Source organism: Aedes aegypti, chromosome 2, assembly GCF_002204515.2.
Source record: "Aedes aegypti strain LVP_AGWG chromosome 2, AaegL5.0 Primary Assembly, whole genome shotgun sequence".
Taxonomy (NCBI): domain Eukaryota; kingdom Metazoa; phylum Arthropoda; class Insecta; order Diptera; family Culicidae; genus Aedes; species Aedes aegypti.
In genome coordinates, this window is record NC_035108.1 from 99,229,751 (window position 1) to 99,250,649 (window position 20,899).

The 20,899-nt window shown below is 38.5% G+C and overlaps 1 protein-coding gene across 1 annotated transcript; it reads left to right on the forward strand.

Annotated features, from left to right (window-relative positions):
• Window positions 1–1,880: 1,880 nt before the first annotated feature.
• On the forward strand, window positions 1,881–20,192 carry LOC5570732 (DNA replication factor Cdt1). The gene is given in 4 exon segments (XM_021841673.1): window positions 1,881–2,241; window positions 2,347–2,854; window positions 2,857–2,950; window positions 18,416–20,192. Coding segments are annotated over 4 exon segments (2,070 nt in total). The 5' UTR covers window positions 1,881–2,157; the 3' UTR covers window positions 19,800–20,192.
• Window positions 20,193–20,899: the final 707 nt, after the last annotated feature.

Sequence of the window (20,899 nt, forward strand, 5' to 3'; positions counted from 1 at the left end):
CGGTTGGATCGAGAGGGACCAAAACGCAAATAAGAAGTGTTCTTGATAGCTCAATCGCGATTGGAATATATATAACTCCCCCGAGACTCCCTTGGGAACCCCTGGAGAGCTCATGGCTTCCAACCACTCCCGGTAAACTAGCTCAGTAACATGAAACCCCTGAACTGTGTCGCAGGGTCGGCATGTTACTGGGTAATCGGAGGGGCTTCGCGAACAAGGTATGAAAAACTACGATTATTCATTTTTAAACATTTATTTGTCCCTTGTGTGGCGTGTGGGTGTGGGTTTGAACATTTGTGTGGCGTGTAAGGGAGACTATTTTGGGATTTCTGGTACTCACTGCTGCAGCTTGGTACATCTCCTTCATCGCGTTGGCCCACACGGCTGCTCCTGCACTACCGTGTGGCCAGAAACTCGCAGCGAGGCTGCTCGGGGTTGGTGAGATGGCGGATCTTGCTTCCAGCAGGCGGAGCTGGTGATATTGCTGTGGGCAGGCGTCTTCCTTCTTTGACGTGATCGGCACGGCCCAGGACGAGACCCGAATGACCGTGCCGAGAAGGGAACCTCCTTTGTGATTAGGGCCGAAGGCCCGAGGTATTCGTCCGGGATCGGACGAAGGCAAGTCCTTTGCTGTTAGGCTCGGAAGCCATTTTGACTTCCGAGCCGCCGTGTGCTGACCGTTTCAATAAACGGATACGAGGTCCTGAACGGAGGCAGGCTAGCATCCCCATTGCTTCCCTCACTAAAGGGGGGGGGGGTGTATTAGATTTTAGCACTGCACTTAACTAACAACATAACGATCTGAACACACGGACGCCTGGTATTACTCTGCCCAATAGCCAATTTTTAGAAGATGGCAGCGCCCAGTAGATTCATCTGCTTCTTCAATTCGATCTACCATTTTTGTGCGACTATTGGACGAGTTATCGAAAATCCCTTCAGAAACGTAGTCGGCTTTGTTTACAGTGGTACGAATTCTCGCTAAAGTGTGAGCTATTGTATTTTATAATTAAAAACGTGAATTTTCACAAACATATAAACTCATACGAACACAAAAATCTAAATATTGGAACCAACCGGTTACATTTAGTAAATCTAAAAACTTGTTCATGGTTCTCATTATTTCAACGCTTGTTTCAGTGTAGTCACGAGGGGGTGGGTGGGTGTCCAAAATAACCAATTTTAGCGTTATGAAATACAGTGGGGATTCGCTCGTTGGGGGTCCGCTACATGGAATGACTCGATGGTTGGATGTTCGCTGGTTGGAAAATATTCCAACTAAAAAGCACACAAATGTCAACAGAAAATGTCAAACTGACTTTGACGTCTGAATGCCGTCGCATTGAAGTCTCCATATATAGCAGTAATGCGTATGTATATGTGCGTTTCGTGACGATTTGCTCTCCAGATGCGTTAGTGTGGAGCATTTTCACCAGCTGTCAGTCGTGCCAACTAACGGGTCAGATTCGCTAGATGGAAGGCAGTCGTGTTCCAACCAGCGGATCCCCGCTGTATATGAACAAGCCTTAATGCAACGGAAACCCAGATTTGGGTGAATCAACTACCAATTTTTGGATAAACTGAACTAAGCGTGTAAAAGTTCACTAATCATTTTTGAGTAGCAGTTTTTTCGCCGTGCAGATTCAGATTGACAGTTTTAGCACAGACAGGAACCGCATTGCTACCAATCAAAATCCACTTTACGTCAAAAGATATTTCCGAAGGGCTCGCTACCCAGAGTTGATCGATTTCAAATGAAGTTAAACGTCATGCCCCATCTCGCTCGCCCTTGTGATAAATCGTACCGAAAACTGTCAACGTGCGTGTCCGAAAATATTGCTCACTCTCTTACTCCTTGGCAGAACTCTGGAAAACAACAGCAACGCAGCAGTCCCAAATCGCGCGCCAGTTCGCAGCCTTTCATCGATTGTTATTGCATTGGAATGCAGTTTGAGTTGCAATAGGATTCAAATTGGAGGGAAAACCGCGCTCTCGCCATCATCGTCGTTCTTTTTCGCAGTTTGCAGTGAACGAAAATCCGACTGTCAGAAGTTTAAAAGCCCCCTAATAGGAAGTGAGGAAACTGGTGACGCGTTCCAGTTGTGGCCATCTTTTTGTTCGAAGTTAATTACAGTGATTTAGTTAATCCAGTGCACAATGTCTCAGCCAACAGTCGCTGCGTATTTTAACACCAGAAAACGTGTGGCAGGGGAAGAACTCAGTGCAGCAACTCGTAACAAGGTATTGGTCCTGGAACAATCGACTCCTGCGGTAGCGCCAGAAGATGGCCGAGACTCGGCTTCGAGTCGAGTCGTTTTCGCCAATACTAAAAACTTTCTTTCCAAGAATGCCTCCGTCGATGAGTCGGGATCCGCTGGGACCCCGCAGGGGGATCGGAAGAAAATTACCCGAGCTACGCGGTCCATCAAGCGGATCGGCGCGACCAAAGTGGACGAAAAGAGCAAGCAAATGCTGGAGCAACCAAAGTTGGTGCGATTCTTGAAGCTGGGAAACTTGTCTCCGAAGAAGAAGCTGAATCAGTATCCGACCAGTCCGGCCAAAGCATGCACGGCACCGGACCAGGCAGCATTGCCACCTGCGGCCAATACGGAGTTCTCCGCTAAAAACAACACATCCAACGTAGAGCGGGGCATGAAGACGCCAACGAAGCAAGTTCCTCCGACATTGAACCAGGCCAGAAAAGCCGCTTCCAATGTCCAGATCAGCAAGCTAACCATGGAGGAAGCCCGGAGCAAACTGGGCCGCAGCTCCCGGCTGGCCGAACTGAAGACGTCGCTAAACAAGCTTCAGAGTGGGTTCGACCGGTTGGATCGACTGGAGAAGGTCCGGCTGGAGGACAACGTCTGGAAGCCTCCGGTGCCCCGAGTCCGACCACCGCCGCACGGAATCTGAAGGAGTTCGAACGGCTGGAGGTGGAGGTCCCGGTGAGGTGAGTTTCACATCAAATTGTTTTCCTTATCAGCTGATCAAGGGGCGATAAGAGTAGTTTGAAGGTTCCAATCCAATCTGTCATAGGGAAATAATCCTGCTGCGTGGCAAACGATCGTATTTTACTCAAGTCAATAGGGAACTGTGTTGATTGAACGATAATGACGTCTTATCTTTAGTCAATCTTATCGCCCAAGCAAATTGAAAGGCACAAACACTATTAGGCATAGCGATTTAAATGGGGCAAAATAAGTGTCATTTAATTGCTTTTGTGGGAGTGTTTGTTGCATTACCCATGAAGAGAAAATGCACCAATAATATTATGCGCGTTGAGCTTTGGTCAAAAATAGATTGCTGGCGCAGGTGTTTGCATTCAATGGGTATAGTGAAGGAATGTTTGCTTTCTGATAGACTTGCTACTAGAAACCATTCATTTTGGCGATATGCGTAATTGGATTGTTTAGTATAATGAAAATTTAGTGTTTTGTTGAATGTTTATTTTTTATTAAAATCATTTCAAATATTACATTCAATTATTCTTATATCTAGGTGTTCTGTGTTCGACAACACTAATACCCTTATCATGTTATGGTTAAATTGAATAACCCTGAAGTGTATGTTTTGTCAAATGACTTTGAATTATTCTAACAATATATGTTTAAAAATGAAGTTTTTTCAATTTTATAATCAAGCCTTCATGCCGAACACTGTCGAATGCTTTTTCTATGTTCAAAAGAGCAAGACCAGTAGATTAGTCTTCAGATTTGTTGGAACGAATCAAATTTGCTACACGTAAAAGTTGATGAGTGGTCGAATGTCCATGGCGGAATCCGAGCTGTTCATTGGCAAAAATTGAATTTTCGTTGATGTGGACCACCATTCTGTTCAAAATGACCTTTTCAAAAAGTTTACTGATGGAGGAAAGCACACTGATTGGACGATAGCTAGAAGCTTCTGCAGGATTTTTGTCTGGTTTTAAAATTGGTACAACCTTAGCATTTTTTTTTGTCGGGGAAATATGCTAATTGAAAACATTTGTTAAATATATCAACTGATATTGGTTTCTGAGGTTTTTTTCTAAATTTTAGATAATTTCCAAAAGGGCTTAGAGCCAGGGTCCAATTCAGAAATTTTTGTTTCTTAATTGTGCAAAATTGATTTCTTTCCGCCAATCCTGCCATATATTTTTTATAGCAGGATCGCGAGTGCGTTGAAATTGACTTCTCCTCACGTTTTAAAGACGGATCGAGCGTTTAAGATCATCGTCCATAATCACGGATTCAAATTTTACTTCACATTTTGGAATTGCAATGCTCCTGGCTTCAACTATGGAATTTGTTAAAGCTTCAAGAGCATTGTCAATATCAAGTTTAGTTTGTAATGAAGTGTTAACATTGAGATAAGAGTCAATATACGTTTCATATATATTCCAGTCGGCTCGAAAATAATTGAAAGTCGAGCTGATAGGATTGAGAATGGTCTTATCCACTGGTGTACTAAACTAACTCGGTCGAAGAATTTTGACACTAGAGCGGGTCCAGATCACGTGGGGATCATACGGGAGCGTGCCCCGCTCAAGTGTCACAATTCTCAGACCGAGCGAATTTAGTACACCGGTGGATTAGACCATCGCTTCATGGGATATTGAAATGTAACAGGGACATGATCAGAATCAAAATCAGAATGAGTAACTAATTGGCTACAAAGATGACTAGAGTCGGTTAAAACCAAGTCAATCGTAGATGGACTTCTAGAAGAGGAAAAACATGTGGGGCTATCAGGGTATTGAATTGAGAAATATCCTGAAGAGCACTCATCAAATAAAATTCTGCCGTTGGAATTACTTTGAGAATTATTCCATGACCGATGTTTGGCATTAAAGTCACGCATGACAACAAATTTTGACTTATTGCGAGTCAATTTTCGCAAGTGTGGGTATGACTCCTAATCAAGCGATCGTTAACTGAAAAAATAGCATTGTTCGATACTCTACCAGAGAAATTCCGGAAACGACCATTATCGTAACGGATATTGCTGTTCATCTACCTGGCACGAGCCTCGACGACTCGCGTTCGCGAAGGGCAAGCCCAAAAATTGGACTTATGATTGCCCCCGCAATTTGTGCATATGAACTTATCGGTATCTTCCTTCACTGGACAGACCTCTTTAGCGTGAGAAGAACCTCCGCAAATCATGCATTTAGGATCCATGCGGCATTTTTTGTATCATTGTAGTGACGAGACTTGATTGCTTGGTTGTATAATTATTAATGGTCATTTATTAAAGTCCTTGTCAAGTTACATACATCATGGACTACTAAGATCCTACATCTCTCCCTTCATTTATAATTTTATAATTCATTTAATAATATAAGTTATGTGCGTAATCCGCTTCCAATACCATTTGTTTATCAATCAGTAAGCCGAACTTCCTATTAATTATAGTTTGTTTGAACTTTGATTGTAGCTTGTGCCTGAAAATAAATAAAACGTGAGTCTACAGGAATGTTGAGTTATCATATAATGCTTCATGTTATCCATGTTCTACATTTCCATTTCCTTGTCCGTCTTCAAATTCTCACAATTGCTACTGCATGTGTGCCTTTGTAGTTGTAATCTATACTTTGTTTTTCTTGCTTCACTCTTCATAAATATGATAATTTCTGACTTGGTATTATCTCTCCTTCTCATATCGTTACAAAGATTTGATTAACAATGTTTTTCATTTGTCTTATTATTATTTTTAATTATTCTTGAAAGTTTCATTTTTTCATATTGTTCTTGTTATAATAAGTTTCCGTCACTGTAGAAATAAATTAAAGTTTATATTAATTTTGTTTAATGTAAATGCTTTTACCCAGCCATTGAGATTCATCCTGAGGATCGCCTCTAGGTCTCAATCGGGTACACGAGATGCATCCCGCAAGGATCGCCTTCTGGTCTCGGAATGTTATAACTCCATCTTTTAAGATGGGTTTCATTATCTCTTGAGAATCATCCTGAGGTTCGCCTCTAGGTCTCATAGAGTTCAATATTTCCCCGCGAGGATCGCCTCCGGTCTCTGCGTACTTCATCCCTTTGTCTGGGTTCCACTATCCTTCCAGATCAGTGTACTTTATCCAACAACAAGGTTCCGCTTAATCTCAAAGGATCGCCTTTGGATTTTCTGCTCATCTCAAAGGATCGCCTTTGGATGTTATTTTTTCTATGCTCATCCCACTTATAGGGCTCCGCTTAATCTCAAAGGATCGCCTTTGATACAACATTTTACGAGATCCACTCAACAATCTCTGGCATTTCTTTTTTTTTTTTTGTTTTTCATTACGTTCTCAACTTAGTGTTTTCACGAGCACTCCAAGGCTATTTTCTTTGTCAAATTTCGTATATTGTGAAACACGTAAGCTGATACGCTCTGCCCAGGGAATTACTATTACGAAAACATCCTGAACTGACGGGGAATCAAATCCAAACACCTTCAACATGGCTTTGCTTAGTAGCCGCGTACTTTACCACTAGGCTAAGGAACGGCTCTCAATAATTTCAGAGTTAAAGTATCTTGTATAATGCTCATGATTAGAAAATCATTAAGAATTGATCAGTCACATGATAATATTGAAGTGTATCATAAATTCCATTTAGTCTCCTGAGAGATCATCCATTCAAACCAGCCTGAACTACAATTTGGCAGCCAAATGACAGTATGCTAAATTATTTCGTACTTAATTTCAAATATCTAATATGTTGGTTGTCTTCCAAATTAGATATTATATAATTATTCCTGTAACACTCATGATGTCTGTAGAGCGCCATCACTTTTCCACGGGTCAAACGTAAACCAATTCAAATTCGATATTGTTCCGTAGTTATTTTAACTCGTTATCGTGTAAGAACACTGGTATACTTTAATGATTGATCCAATAAACAATCAAATAACTATTGATATACAATAAAAACTTTCTTCTCAATTTCGATTAGTTAGTTAAGGCTAGTTATACTAATTAAGCAATTTCTAATAACTTTTGTGATTTTTTTTTCATTTTCCTTCTTCAGAACTTAGAAATAATAAATTCAATCATTTCTTTTCCAAAGCATTTTTTAGTGTCCTTAAAAATTTAGTAATCTAATAAAACCTAAGAATCTAAACGGCTCTGGTCAATATTTGAATACATTGCATCAGTTTTAAAATGAAACCTAAAATTTAGTTGTGTTCAACTGAAAACCGTATAGAACTAATTCCTGATTTTGATTAAAATAGAAATCAACACGAGTAACAACTTGAGACAAACTGCAATCCAAGTTTGTTTGAGTTTCCTCGAACATCTATTGATGGCATGTATGTAATATGGAATATTGCAAAGGTATGAGAACCATACAGACATTTTTTGTTACATTTACAAATACTATTGTCATTATATTACAACTTTTTTAATCAACCCTTTTTGAGATAATACATCTCTTCTAGGTGCGTACTTACTTCACGCAGGTATATTTATATCATAATAATCATTGGTACAACAGGAAAATGGAGACCTTTACTTGCTTCCTCGTGGTCAAATAACTTTTTGTTTTCTCGAGGATATAACAAACAAGAATTTCTAATCAATCTTATTCCCATTGTCATTTATCTACTACATAATTGCAATACATTGACACTTTGTTCTATTGATCAAATCTAGATCATCAGAAGTGTACTATAGAAGGCCACATACCTGAAAATGAATTCCTCAAATAGTATATTAACGGGTAAAGTTAATTTGGAAATAATTTACATTGTGAGTCACAACAATATCTTTTTTAATGTTAAACTTACTCATCTTATATTAAAACAAAGACTCAGTGTGAGTTGTATCTAATAACGGATACATGTCTATTGAAAGTATATTACAACATTAAGGCCCCGCTTATCGTATGCAGACGACCTGAAAATATTTTTACGGATATGCTCCGTTGCCGACTGTTTATACCTACAACAGCAACTTGATAGTTTCGCCAGTTGGTGCTCGCTGAATGGAATGGTGGTTAACCCCACCAAGTGCTCCATCATCACGTTTTCTAGAAAAAAGCAACCAATCACGTTTCGATTATAGTTTGCTTGGCACGAAAATTGAACGTGTGAATCACATTAAGGATTTGGGCGTGTTCCTTGATTCACAGTTAACGTATAAACAGCATATCTCGTATACCGTCAGTAAAGCGTCAACGACTTTGGGATTCATCTTTAGAATCGCCAAGAATTTCTCCGACATATACTGTCTAAAATCACTCTATTGTTCTCTCGTGCGTTCCACGTTGGAATATGGTTCCGCTGTTTGGAGTCCTATTTATAATAATGGCGCAGAAAGGATCGAATCTGTTCAACGCCGATTTCTCCGATTCGCACTCCGTAAGCTACCTTGGAGAGATCCATTCCGCTTGCCGAGCTATGAGAGTCGATGCCGATTGATAGACTTGGACCTCCTCCGGAACAGAAGGGGACATATTCAGAGCTTTAACAATTGCAGACGTTTTACTGGGTCGTATTGACTGTGGGACAATCCTGGAGCGAGTCCATCTAAATGCCCGTCCACGCTCCCTCCGGAACAGCGGTCATGCTGAGATTGCCTCTAACTCGAACCAACTACGGACTTCACGGAGCACTTAGTGGGTTTGCAGCGAGTGTTCAATAAAGTCGCATCATTGTTAGACCTTCAATACCACCCGAGAGATGCTTCGCCGAGGTTTTTTAGCATTTTTTGACGAACGAAGAGTTTAATTTAAGTTTTATCTCTTGACTGTTTAGTGCTTTTGTTAAGTTTTTGTCCCTCTGATTGTTTTATATATATTTTAGACATCCATTGGGGGCTACAATTTGCCTGTTGATGTGTTTCGAATAAATAAATAAATAAATAAATAAATAAACATTAAATTTGAAATATTGTTCTACGGTCAACATTGTTCAGACCTAAGACAGTAGATAGTTTTAATTTCTTTAATACTGTCAAGTCTTTCAAATAAAGATATCTACCCGAACAAAGTCCTATATCAAGAAGAGCAAGTCGACAACATATCCTGTTTTCAACATTAAGTTGATATCACAATTTGATATCTATTTGTCATAATTATTCGATGTATTATGTTACTGCTTAGTGTGACAACTATGAAAGCTATGTTAATGTAATAGATGAAGCATTTATTTTTTCTCAATTAGCTCTCAATGATATCAGAAACAATTTTCAATTTGATTTCTCTGCCAGCAAGAATAGTTTTCAATTTTATTTCATGGGAACATTTTGCTACTCTCAATTTTGCTATTTTAGCCGTTAAACCGGATGAAATGACAACAAACTGAGTTATCAAATTTCGCAACATCACAACATCAAATTTAGCTTGGTATCTATTCATTTTATATTTGTATTAGCCTAATTTGTTAAAGTTAGAACTATACAGCTAGCAATGCATTTGAACCAAACTCTTTTTCAAACCCCTAACAACTATTGTACGAACCACTCAATTTGTTTATCTCTCTGGCGAACAATTCACTAACTTTCCTAATAACAATCAAACAGCGCCTCTGGTGTAAACCCAAGTAAAACAGGTCAAAAATGACCCCCAATTATCTATGAGGATTAAGCTCCGCAGTTGTGGATAGTACTACCATAACCAATGTAGTATACTACCTTTAGTTATCACCGTTTAAGGCATCAACATCAACATCCGTCTACTTCCAATGTTTTCCTTCTAGTTGTATATCTTAGAAAAGTGATCCGAACTTGCTGATGACGAACTATTATTGCTCCACTGTTTCTCTTTTTGCTTTTTGGAAACTTGAAACGGCGTCCTTTACAGACCTCTAACATTGAGGTATAAATAATTAGTACTCCGTAATATCCTTTCTTGATTTCGTTTTTGATAAAGTCCGTGGCGCAAATACTTTGGTTGAAAATTTTATTCTTCGTCTCCATTTTGTAGTGACGAGACTTGATTGCTTGGTTGTATAATTATTAATGGTCATTTATTAAAGTCCCCTTGTTCAAGTTACATACATCATGGACTACTAAGATCCTACAATCATGACCCCACTTTTAGCACCGACGGCTCTGAGTGGGGTTCTGGTAATTTCCTCCAGGTTTCTGGAAATGTTCCCATGTCATACGGATATCGACCATAAGTCTAGCTTATTCTAAAGCTTTATTATTATTTAGATCTTTTTTGTTGAAGTGAACTAAATAATATTCTTGAGAAAGCCCCGGGAACAATGCCAGTTTGGGTTCTCTTATTCATATTGATTACTTGGACTGGGGAAAATCCAAGTAAATCATTTATTTCATTTTTGATCTCTTCAGGTGACTTATAGTCACTTGAGAGACCTTTCAAGACGACTTTGAACAAACGTTCAGTTTTGTCGTCATAAGTAAAAAAAAATGCTCCCTTCTCTTCAAGATGTTTGAGAAGAAGTTCGCGATTTGGAAGGAAACATTGATTCCCCTAAAGGAGTTCAAGATCTCCTGCCTAAATCCCCCAAATTCGGACCAACTGACCACGATAGGCGGCACTCTTTGCTTCCTCACTTGAATCAAAGAGCCTGGGCTAGAGGCTGCTTCGATTTGGTGTTCGGAAAATTTGTCTAGAGCATCGAACTGATTGCTCATTTCGATACAATTATTCATTTCACCCTTGGAAGAAAGTTCGCATTCCGGGGAAACGTCCTTTCTTCCATTCTTGCCACGTTTAGTGACAGTTTTAAATCCCACTTTTTTGGTAGGAAGTTGTGAATTCAGAGATTCACCCTTCCTTTTGTTTGTTGTTGATACCATGTTTAGTGAATAAACGAAAGAAGACGTGACGTTCGAGAGGTTTTTTTCCCAAGACGGTGTCCAAGAAGGATTGCCACCGCTAGCTTTCGCCAACGGGTCCAACGAACAATCGAAGGCACGGGTCCAAACAAGGATCGTAAAGGGATCGTAAAGTAGAAAAAATAGTACTGAAAAGTACTGTTTTAATAGCACTGAAAAGTACTGTTTTTGTTGCACTGCGAGAGTGAGACTGGGATAGCTTCTTAAATTCAAGTCAATCGATGCAGGTTTACAGATTGTTTAAATACAAATATCATATTTGATTTTTGCAATCAAATAATCCAGGAAACAAGGGATTCCTTGCAGGTTTTCTGGAAGAATACAGGTTAATAATTCGTAGTTATTCTATCAAAATGTAGGAAATTATTTTGAGCAAAATTTCTTGGCAGAAGTATTTGAAATAGTCTTGGCCAAAAATCAGAATAAATTTCTTATTAATGTTCTTAAATAAATTGTTGATGGGTTTTTTTTAAAATTAATCCTAATAGTCCAGGTATAATATCTAAAATGTATCTAGGACTTCAGTACGACTGTCGCTGAGTAATTTCATTTAATGATTTGTGTTATAATTAAGTTAAAAACTCCAAAAGTCCCTATTTAACTTCCAATTGAAATTCTTACATGAAATTGAATCCCTAATTTCATGTAAGAATTACTCAGTTTGTAACGGTTTTTTTAGCAAGATATCTAAAAAGTTTTAGTTAGAATTACCATTCCTTTAGTTCTAATAAGAACAATTTTTGCTGAAGGTGTCTGAGTTCGATTGTTGGTCTGTCCATGTTTTTTCGTAATGGAAATTTCTTCTACTTCTGTGGGCATAGAGTATCATCATACACCGATGGTTTTTTACAAGGCGCAAATCTGCAATATAGTTCAGGGACGTACCACTGACGAATCATTAATATCACTATGTGGTGTACAGAATGCACAGATCCATTATTCTTGGCCGCAGATTCTTTTCTCCACGGAATAACCTTATGGTATTTTTTCGTTTGGCCGTGCCTTACGGTGTTGCAACACGATGTACAGGTGCCAAAATGACATTTTTCTCAGTTAATATCTGTAGAAGTGCTCATTGAACACTTGTATGAGAAGCAGGCTCTGTCCCAGTAGAGACGTAATGCCGAGAAAAAATAGAATTATTTTACCATCAGATTTTATGAAGACTCCCTCATGACACGGCAGAGCTGGTGCAGGACTGTTTCGTAGTACCGTAAAACGGGGTAACTTTGATAGTTTTTTCGAAGAAAACTTCAATATTTATGCATGCTGTTTCAAAGAATTACAATTTATATTTTTAAAACAAGTACTGACATCTTAGCTATCGATTGCACTTGATAGATTGCCAAAAGATCTATTCTGAATGGATATATAATTTTTCATATAATCGAAAGCCGGTTTTCTGTTTTGGGGTAACTTTGATAATGGAGTGTAAATCGAACAAGATTGAATGAATTACGGAACATTTATAGGGCGTTGCATACCTCTAGGCGATTAACGCTATATGGAAATTTCTGACTTAGATTACAAAAATGGTCCCAGTTTGTAAAAATGGTTTTCGCTAAGAGATTTGCGACCGAATTCATGTTCTACTATAACTAGGCTATCATGGGTAAGTGACGAACTTATTATGACTTTATCAAATAGTGGTCGTAGAACAAATTGTTTGTAAGCGTTGCAAAAAATGCTAAAATCTTGTAATTTTTAATATTTGCATAATAATCCTCAAATGCACTTGATAACAACGAAAATAGCTTTGACATGATGTGTCATATTAATACTCTTTACTTTTGCATTCGTTTTTCTTAACTAATTGACAGAAACTTCGTTATTTCGTTTAGTATGTTGGGGGTCTCGCACTATCAAAGTTACCCGCATTATCAAAGTTACCCCGTTTTACGGTATCTAAGAAGTATATTTTCAATGGATGCATTCTGTTGTTTTGTGTATGTCTCAGTGAGGACGTAATGCCATGTTCTAAGTTCTGGAAACTTAAGTGAAGATTTCTGTTCAAATTATTATGGGAGCCAGAAGTCAATATTGTTTTTCTGAATCATGTTATTTTTTGTTGAACGGAAGAATAACCTAAAAAGAAGGTTCTTTTAGAGAATTCAGAGGATCTAGAGTGTCCATTTCCCTACCATTTTGCTCGTCCCGGGATTTGGACAAAAATCTATGCTTGTCCCGGGAAATTCCGGGAACCCGGGAAATCCCGGGGTCCAGGGATTTATAAAATTTTCAATAAAACTTGCATTTCGGTTGAAATGAAAGTACAAATTTCACAATACATTTTTTTAAATTAAATAAACAGATAATGCAACTTTTTAAATTAATATGTTAATAAAAGCAAATCACATTTCAGATAATACTCTCTTATTCTGCTGAAGTAACCTAGCAAAAATCAAAACTAAGCTTGAATAATTACGGGTTTGCTAGGGATTTTTTCAAATTCTATATAACACTTATGGATGGAAGTATGATAAAAACATAAAACATAATTTTGAAGCAATTTGCTTCAAACATTTGAAAAATCATAAAAACTTTGATTCAAAAGAAACGATTATCATTTTTTGTCCAGTAAAATTGTCCCATAATGAAAAGTAAACACATGCCAGTCCCACTGCAGATTTTCGCATCGTGTAACACAAAAATGAATCGTTATTTGCTCATCTTTATATTTTTCTTGGAAAGGTAACGGAGTGAAAATCAAATTATCAAAGCATGTTCCAATCTCCTGGATTTTTTAAATACACGTATGGAAAACAAGATTGAAAACTTCTCAGTCAATTTTCTCAATTTCTACTTTTTATAGATGCATGGTACTGACTTGCGATTTGTGGCAGTTTTTAAAAGAAAAGCATTAAAACTTTGCAACTAGACTAATAAAAATATGTGTTTCTTACTTGGTGAATTGATCTTTTCATGAAAATATCTACTCGTTTATTCTCTTTTTAATTATGTTTTTCTATTTTATCAAATAAGGTTGATAGTGAGGAAAAATGTCATTGCTTTTATATTAGTATTTAGTGTTTTTTTTTTATTAAATTCTACGTACATTTCGAGAATCCCGGGATTCCTGGGATGTCAGAAATAAAATAAAACGGGAAATCTCGAAATATGGCAAATCCTGGGATTTGTTGTCCCGGGATGTCCCGGGATGGAAGCTCTAAGAGGATCCTACGCGTCTTCAACGCAGGTTCTGCGAAGAAGAGTTTCAGTAATTCGTCCAACAATTCTTTTAGAGATCGGTTTAGGAATACATTATTATCCTGATTTATTTTTTATTTAAGTGGAATGCATTGATGAGTTCCTCCAGAAATTCCTCAGAAGATTCTTGCAAACATTTTTTCGACCAGGTTTGCCCATGAATCCCTCCACCAAAGATTTCTCGAAAGAAGCTTGGAGGGATTTCTCCAGGAAATCGTTCAACAGTTTGACGTTGATACCTTCAATAATATAAACAGGGATCGCTTCAAGGATTTCCCATGAATTCTCCCAAAGATCCCTATATAAATTTTCTCCATAAATATCTACAAAAAATACAAAAATCCTAAAGAATCCTACAAACATTCTTCCACGAAAACCATGAAAACATCGACTTTTCCCAGTAACTCTTGAAGCCATTTCCAGAGGAATATTTAAAAAAAAACCGACACAGATTCTCTCAAGATTTACTCCAGTGATGCATCCAGAGACTCTTTCAGGATTTTTTCATTATTGCAAAGATTAAGAAAAACCGTTCAGGATTTTTATTTGTTTATTTCTTCACTGAAAACCTACAAAAATGTAACTAACATTCTGCCAAATATTAAGAGCAATACAAAATGCCGTGTGAAATCTTCAAGAAAGTATAAAACAATTCAATGAAAATTCTTGTCAAAATCCCTTCAGTAATCAGAATTTAAATGGAATTAGAGAATCCAGAGGATCCTACGCGTCTTTTTTGCAGGTTCTTCGGGAAGTCCTCCATAGGTTCTTCGAAGAAGAGTTTCAGCAATTCGTCCAACGATTCTTTTAGAGATTCGTTTAGGAATACATTATTATTCTGATTTATTTTTTTATTTAGGTGGCTTTTCGCCCATGGCGAGTTTGCCACTAATTTTAGGGATGCATTGATGAGTTCCTCCAGAAATTCCTCAAGAGGTTTCTGCAGACATTCATTCGACCAGGTTTGCCCATGAATCCCTCCACCAAAGATTTCTCGAAAGAAGCTTGGAGGGATTTCTCCAGGAAATCGTTCAATAGTTTGACCTTCAATAATATAAACTGGGATCGCATCAAGGATTTCCCAGGAATTCTCCCAAAGATCCCTATATAAATTTTCTCCATAAATATCTACAAAAAATACAAAAATCGTAAAGAATCCTACAAACATTCGTCCACGAAAACCATGAAAACATCGACTTTTCCCAGTAACTCTTGAAGCCATTTTCAGAGGAATAATTAAAAAAAACCGACACAGATTCTCCTAAGATTTGCTCCAGTGATGCATCCAGAGACTCTTTCAGGATTTTTTCAATGATAAGCTTTGTCATAATTGCAAAGACTAAGAAAAATCGTTCAGGATTTTTATTTGTTCATTTCTTCACTGAAAACCTACAAAGATGTAACTAACATTCTACCGAATATTAATAGCAATTCAAAATGCCGCGTGAAATCTTCAAGAAAGTATAAAACAATTCAATGGAAATTCTTGTCAAAATCCCTTCAGTAATCAGAATTTAAAAGGAATTGGAGAATCCAGAGGGTCCTACGCGTCTTCTTCGCAGGTTCTTCGGGAAGTCCTCCATAGGTTCTTCGAAGAAGAGTTTCAGCTATTCGTCCAACGATTCTTTTAGAGATTCGTTTAGGAATACATTATTATTCTGATTTATTTTTTTTATTTAGGTGACTTTTCGCCCATGGCGAGTTTGCCACTAATTTTAGGGATGCATTGAGGGATTCCTCCAGAAATTCCTCAAGAGGTTTCTGCAGACATTCATTCGACCAGGTTCGCCCAAAAATCCTTCCAAAGATCCCTCGAGAGATGCTTGGAGGAATTTGCTCCAGGAAATCGTTCAGCAGTTTAACGGGGTCTACCCCGTTTGGCATAATGCCATTAGGCATAATGCCGTTTGGTATACAGTCGTTTGGCATCAAGTCGTTTGGCATAATATTTGTTTAGCATAACAGTTGTTTGGAACAATTTCAAAAGGAAGATACTGAAGTGGTACAGTAATGTCCGGGACCATAGGATGCGTCATAAAATAACATGTTCCTTATTTTTCAAATAACATGGCATAATTGAACCCATTTTTTTGTTTTGTTAAAAATACGTTATAATATCCCGGACATAATGACCACCTGAAGTCATTTATGATGCCGTTCTAAAAGAGCTTTATTGGATATTGGTTTCCTTGAAAAATGAAGATTAGAAGTATATCCTAATTGGCTTGTTTAGAGGTATCCTGTCTTTAACATATTCTGATTTTACGTTAAAAACTGAGCCAGAATCCAAAGTTTCATAATTTTTAGTGCCCTGGAACTATTTTAAAAATACGTTTGAATTTAGTATGGAAGTCGCGTTTGAATCACCCCTCGGCAAAATTTACTTTGGGACGAGCTGTCATTGTGTAAAATGAAATGTCATTCAGTCAACGGAATGAGATCTGTTTTTATCATTTACTATATCAAAATTAAGATATTAAAGCGCAATCAAATCGTGTTACAGTTAGAAAAATGTGCTCTTTCGATCAAGCTGCAAAAAACTGTGATTTTTTCATCACTAAACAACCCAATTTATCCAAGCCCCTTTGCTAAATGGAAGGAATTTATTCAAATTCAATGTTTTTCGGCTATTATGAAAAATTGCGATTATGTCAAACGGCATTATGCCAAACGGGGTAGACCACCAAGTCATTACCGCAGAGATTAAGGAAAAACGTCCAGGGTTTTCTCCCAGAGGTTTCTCTCATCACTTCAACACTTTTCCGAAGATTTTTCAATAATTTGCCTATGATTTCTCAGGTATTCAATGGATTCTTCGGAAAAATTAATTTAGTTTTTCTGCCGGGAAATGCTACATGAATTATTTTAGTAATCCCTCCAACTTATCCTGTACAAATTACATCAAGGCTGTGGATTTTCAGGGACCCTCAAATATTTTGCAGGATATTATCTAGGCTCTCTTTTGGCTTTCTGTTTCATTAATTATTATTATAGAATCCTTACAAGACTTAAATAGGCCAGAAGTTCATTTAGAGTTCTTTATTATATGGACTTTTTTAATGAAATAGGTGTGGTAACCGGCCGAATACATTTTTTTACTTCACTACAATAGGTTCCGAAATTTTGTTTAGAAAAACCTTCAAAAGTTTCTAGGATTTTTTCGACGATTCCCTGAAGGATGAATTATTTGAGTAATACTTTGTAAAAATTCTGGAATAATCTCTGAAGAATGATGAATTCTTGGAGAATTTTATGAGTTTTGGAGAAAACCTCTGGACGAATTTCTAATGGAATCCCTGCAGATACCTACGAAGGAATCACTGGGGTAATTTTAGGGAGTATGCTTAGAAAAATTACTGAGAGGGAGCCGGATCCTATTCTTTGCACTTTTGATTGACTTCGGCATTGGGGTTTTGGAAGCTACAGAATTCATAACACAGCGCAACAAAAATGACATTTTTGCGTGTCTCAAGGATCAAATTATGTGTCTCTAGTAGATTTGGGGTTGCTGAATCTGATGCCGTTTTCAGAAATTTCCCAGCACGTCACAATTTTTAGCTACAGGTCGCCAAAGTTGTATAAAACATTGATTTTATCGATGTTTACCTAAAATTTAAAGTATATTTTATCAAACTTTTTTGTCATCTTATCCATCTAGCATACAAAAGAGGACTTAAACTTTCATTTTAGATGTATTTTGATTGAAAATGCACGATTAAATTTAGATTAAACCGATTTTTTCAATATACTTGTAGTCTCCATACTAAATTCTTCGTTTCTCTTATATGGCAAAATACAATACTTTTCTAAACCATCAAAAAATAACTTTTTCGGTTCAGAAGTATTACAAACTTTGATGATAAGTATTGTTATACTCATAAAGTTTGATTTCTGTGGCAAATTAAGTAAATAAATTGCCTTACAAGCTGGAAAACTTGCATGCAAGTTGGCTGAAATAGTCAATTTTCGCATTTTCAACAACCAATATCTCAAAAACTAGACGTGCTATGATATTTCTGTAAACGGCAATGGATTCAGCAACCCTTTTTAAGTAAACAGAGGTATTTTGATGCTGGAGACAAAAACGTGTTCCGCAGTGTAATTGGCCACAATACGCGTCGTACTGAAGCACTTACTTCTTACCGCAAAGTTTCAAATAATTCGGTCGAGTAAAAGAAACGGAAGTGCCCAAGTGGTTCTGCACCCTTCCTACATTTCTCGAAGAAATTCTGAACAATCATGACACTGACTGTCCATTACCGATCAAATGAACTTCTCTTTTTGTGAAATGGTAGAAAAAACGTCTTCAGAATCTTTTTCATTTACATAAAATTGACTTCCTTGGTGGAATTTTTTAAGAAGTCCTCAAAAGCCTAAAGCTCATTTCCCTTAACAATATTTTACTAATAAACTTTCGTCTCATTACAGCCCTCAGAAACCGTTCGCCTCTCCGACGAAGACCCTACACCGCACTCCAACCAAGGCCAGCCACAGTGCGTTGATGTCCCCGCGGAAACAGGTTACACCGAAACGTCTCAGCAGTTTGATGAGCCCCATCAAGGAACCCACTGCCACCCCAGTAACGGCCAGCCCCACCAAGGTTCCCGCCTATCAGCGTTTCCAGACCCTGGTTGAGTCCGGTACACCGTCCCTCCAGCTGCCCTATAAATACCGCAGCCTGGCGGAACTGTTCAAGTGCATCGACACCGTTTGTGCCATGTTTTACAACCGCAAGGAGCAGATCACATTCAAAAAGCTGAAACCAGCGGTGCAACGTATGGCCCGGAAGAACCTGTACGAAACGCATCTGGCACAAATTAAGACCCTGTTCCCCGATGCGTTCGAGTTTAGTCAGGAACTCACGAAAAACTATGGTTCCGCGACTAAGAACGAATACTATCAGTTGATTATCAAACCTAACGTCGAAGAGAAAGAACCAGCAAAGTGCGATGACGAAGACGCTAACGTTATCAGAAGCGCTCAGAATCAGTCGATGAATCCTCAGGTGTTGATTGAACGTTACCAGAAATTCAACAGAATTCTACTGGCCCGTGCCAAGGAAGCTCACGAAAAATTCCTTCTACAGTTGGATCCACCAGTTATCATTGAAAAGCATAAACTTACCCGTTGGCATCCAGATTTCAATTTGGAAAGTTGCCCCGACATAGAACTTGGCGATGTTCCCCAACCACCTAATGTGGAACGCTTCTCTTCGGCAAAGGACATTCTCTCCACCGCCAGAAACCTCTTCAACTGCGGCACCGCAATGGAAAAGGCCCTGGAACGCCTGGAGGAGAAAAAACGTGTTAACGCAGCGGCCACAGAGAACCCTGCTAATCGTCCCACAACCTCCACCATCACCTCGCAAGAAGAAACCAACAAGAAAAAGACTGAACATCCCTTCCAAACGGCGTTGAAAAACGTCCCCCCGTCCCTGCTGGAGAAAATCCGCGCCAAGCAGGCCGCCAAAGCCTTAGACCAAATGACTCGACGACCTTCGCAAGAGAAGGAAGCAATTCAGTACTCCCGCCTGCCGGAGATAGCGCGACACTTACGGAACGTTTTCGTAACCGAGAAGAAGAACGTCCTTCCCCTGGAGTCGGCTCTGGTGAAAATCGAAAACAGCTACCGGGGTCGTCTGACCGTTACGGAACTGGAGAACCACCTGAAGCTGATTTCCGAGGTGGTACCCTCCTGGCTCACACTGACCGAGGTCCGCAAAACCATGTATGTGAAGATTATAAAAGACTTTGACCTTGCCAAGGTAATCGCCCTGCTCGAGAAAAAGGCGACCGATAAACTAAAATGCTAGAAAAATGCTGCTTTTATTTATACTTTCGTGTTTTGTTAGGATAATTTTACATTATTGTAATTTTAGTAGTTCCTCTTCTACCAAATTTTGTCATAACCAGTATGATACCGATATTTATAAGATCACGAATTCACCGACACTTACATATCATTTACACAATTTACACTCACCATCATTAGCTTTACAGCAAGCTTTATTGTTAGCACATCAAAATTGAGTGGTTTATGGAATGGTAAATAGATTTACTTTAAATTATCTTTAAAATCATTTTGACCAAGTTTTCCTTCGCTATTCTTTTTATTCGTTCTTTTACATTTTACTTAATTTTTGTTTTTCTGAATGTTACCCTACAGCACATAAGAAGATATTTAATAAAAGCTACGTTGGCTGAAATTGATTCGTTTTCAATATTTTCTTCCGAAGACTTCCGTATGATCAGTCATATTTATGGAATTTCCAACCAAAGTTATACTCTGAAAAATGTTCAAACAAACTAAGAGAACTGGCCAAGTGTTATCACAATCTAACTTGTCGCCTTTCTTATTGATAGCATATTACCCCTTCTTTCCACTCTTCCGGTAGTTGTTATGTTTCGCCGATTGAGCCCTGAGACATTGTGCGGTGCAGACAAATGGACAGCCTCTCCGAGTCCATCTTTATGTGTTCAGCTCCGCTACCTTCCTTTCCAACTGTTTTATTGTTCTTGAGCTGGTGAATGGTATCCTTAACCTCCCTCAAAGTGAGGACTGGTTGGTTTTCATCGTCCGCAGTACTGACGAAGGCATTTCCTTCATTGCCTGCGCTCTCCACATCATTCAGGTGTTCATCGAAATGCTGTTTCAAACTTTCGAACACCTCCCGTTCGTCCGTCAAGATGCTCACATCCTTATCCATGCACATCTCGGTTCGCAGCACGAAGCCATTGCGGGATGCATTGAGCTTCTGACAGAACTACCGTGTTTCTTGAGACCGGTACAGCTGTTCCATCTACTCGCACTCCGTCTCCAAGCGGCGTTGCGGATCTGCTGTTGCCGTTTCCATCTATAACGATCCATGTTCTGCCGGGCCCCCCTTGCTGCAGCATTCTTCTCCTCCAGAAT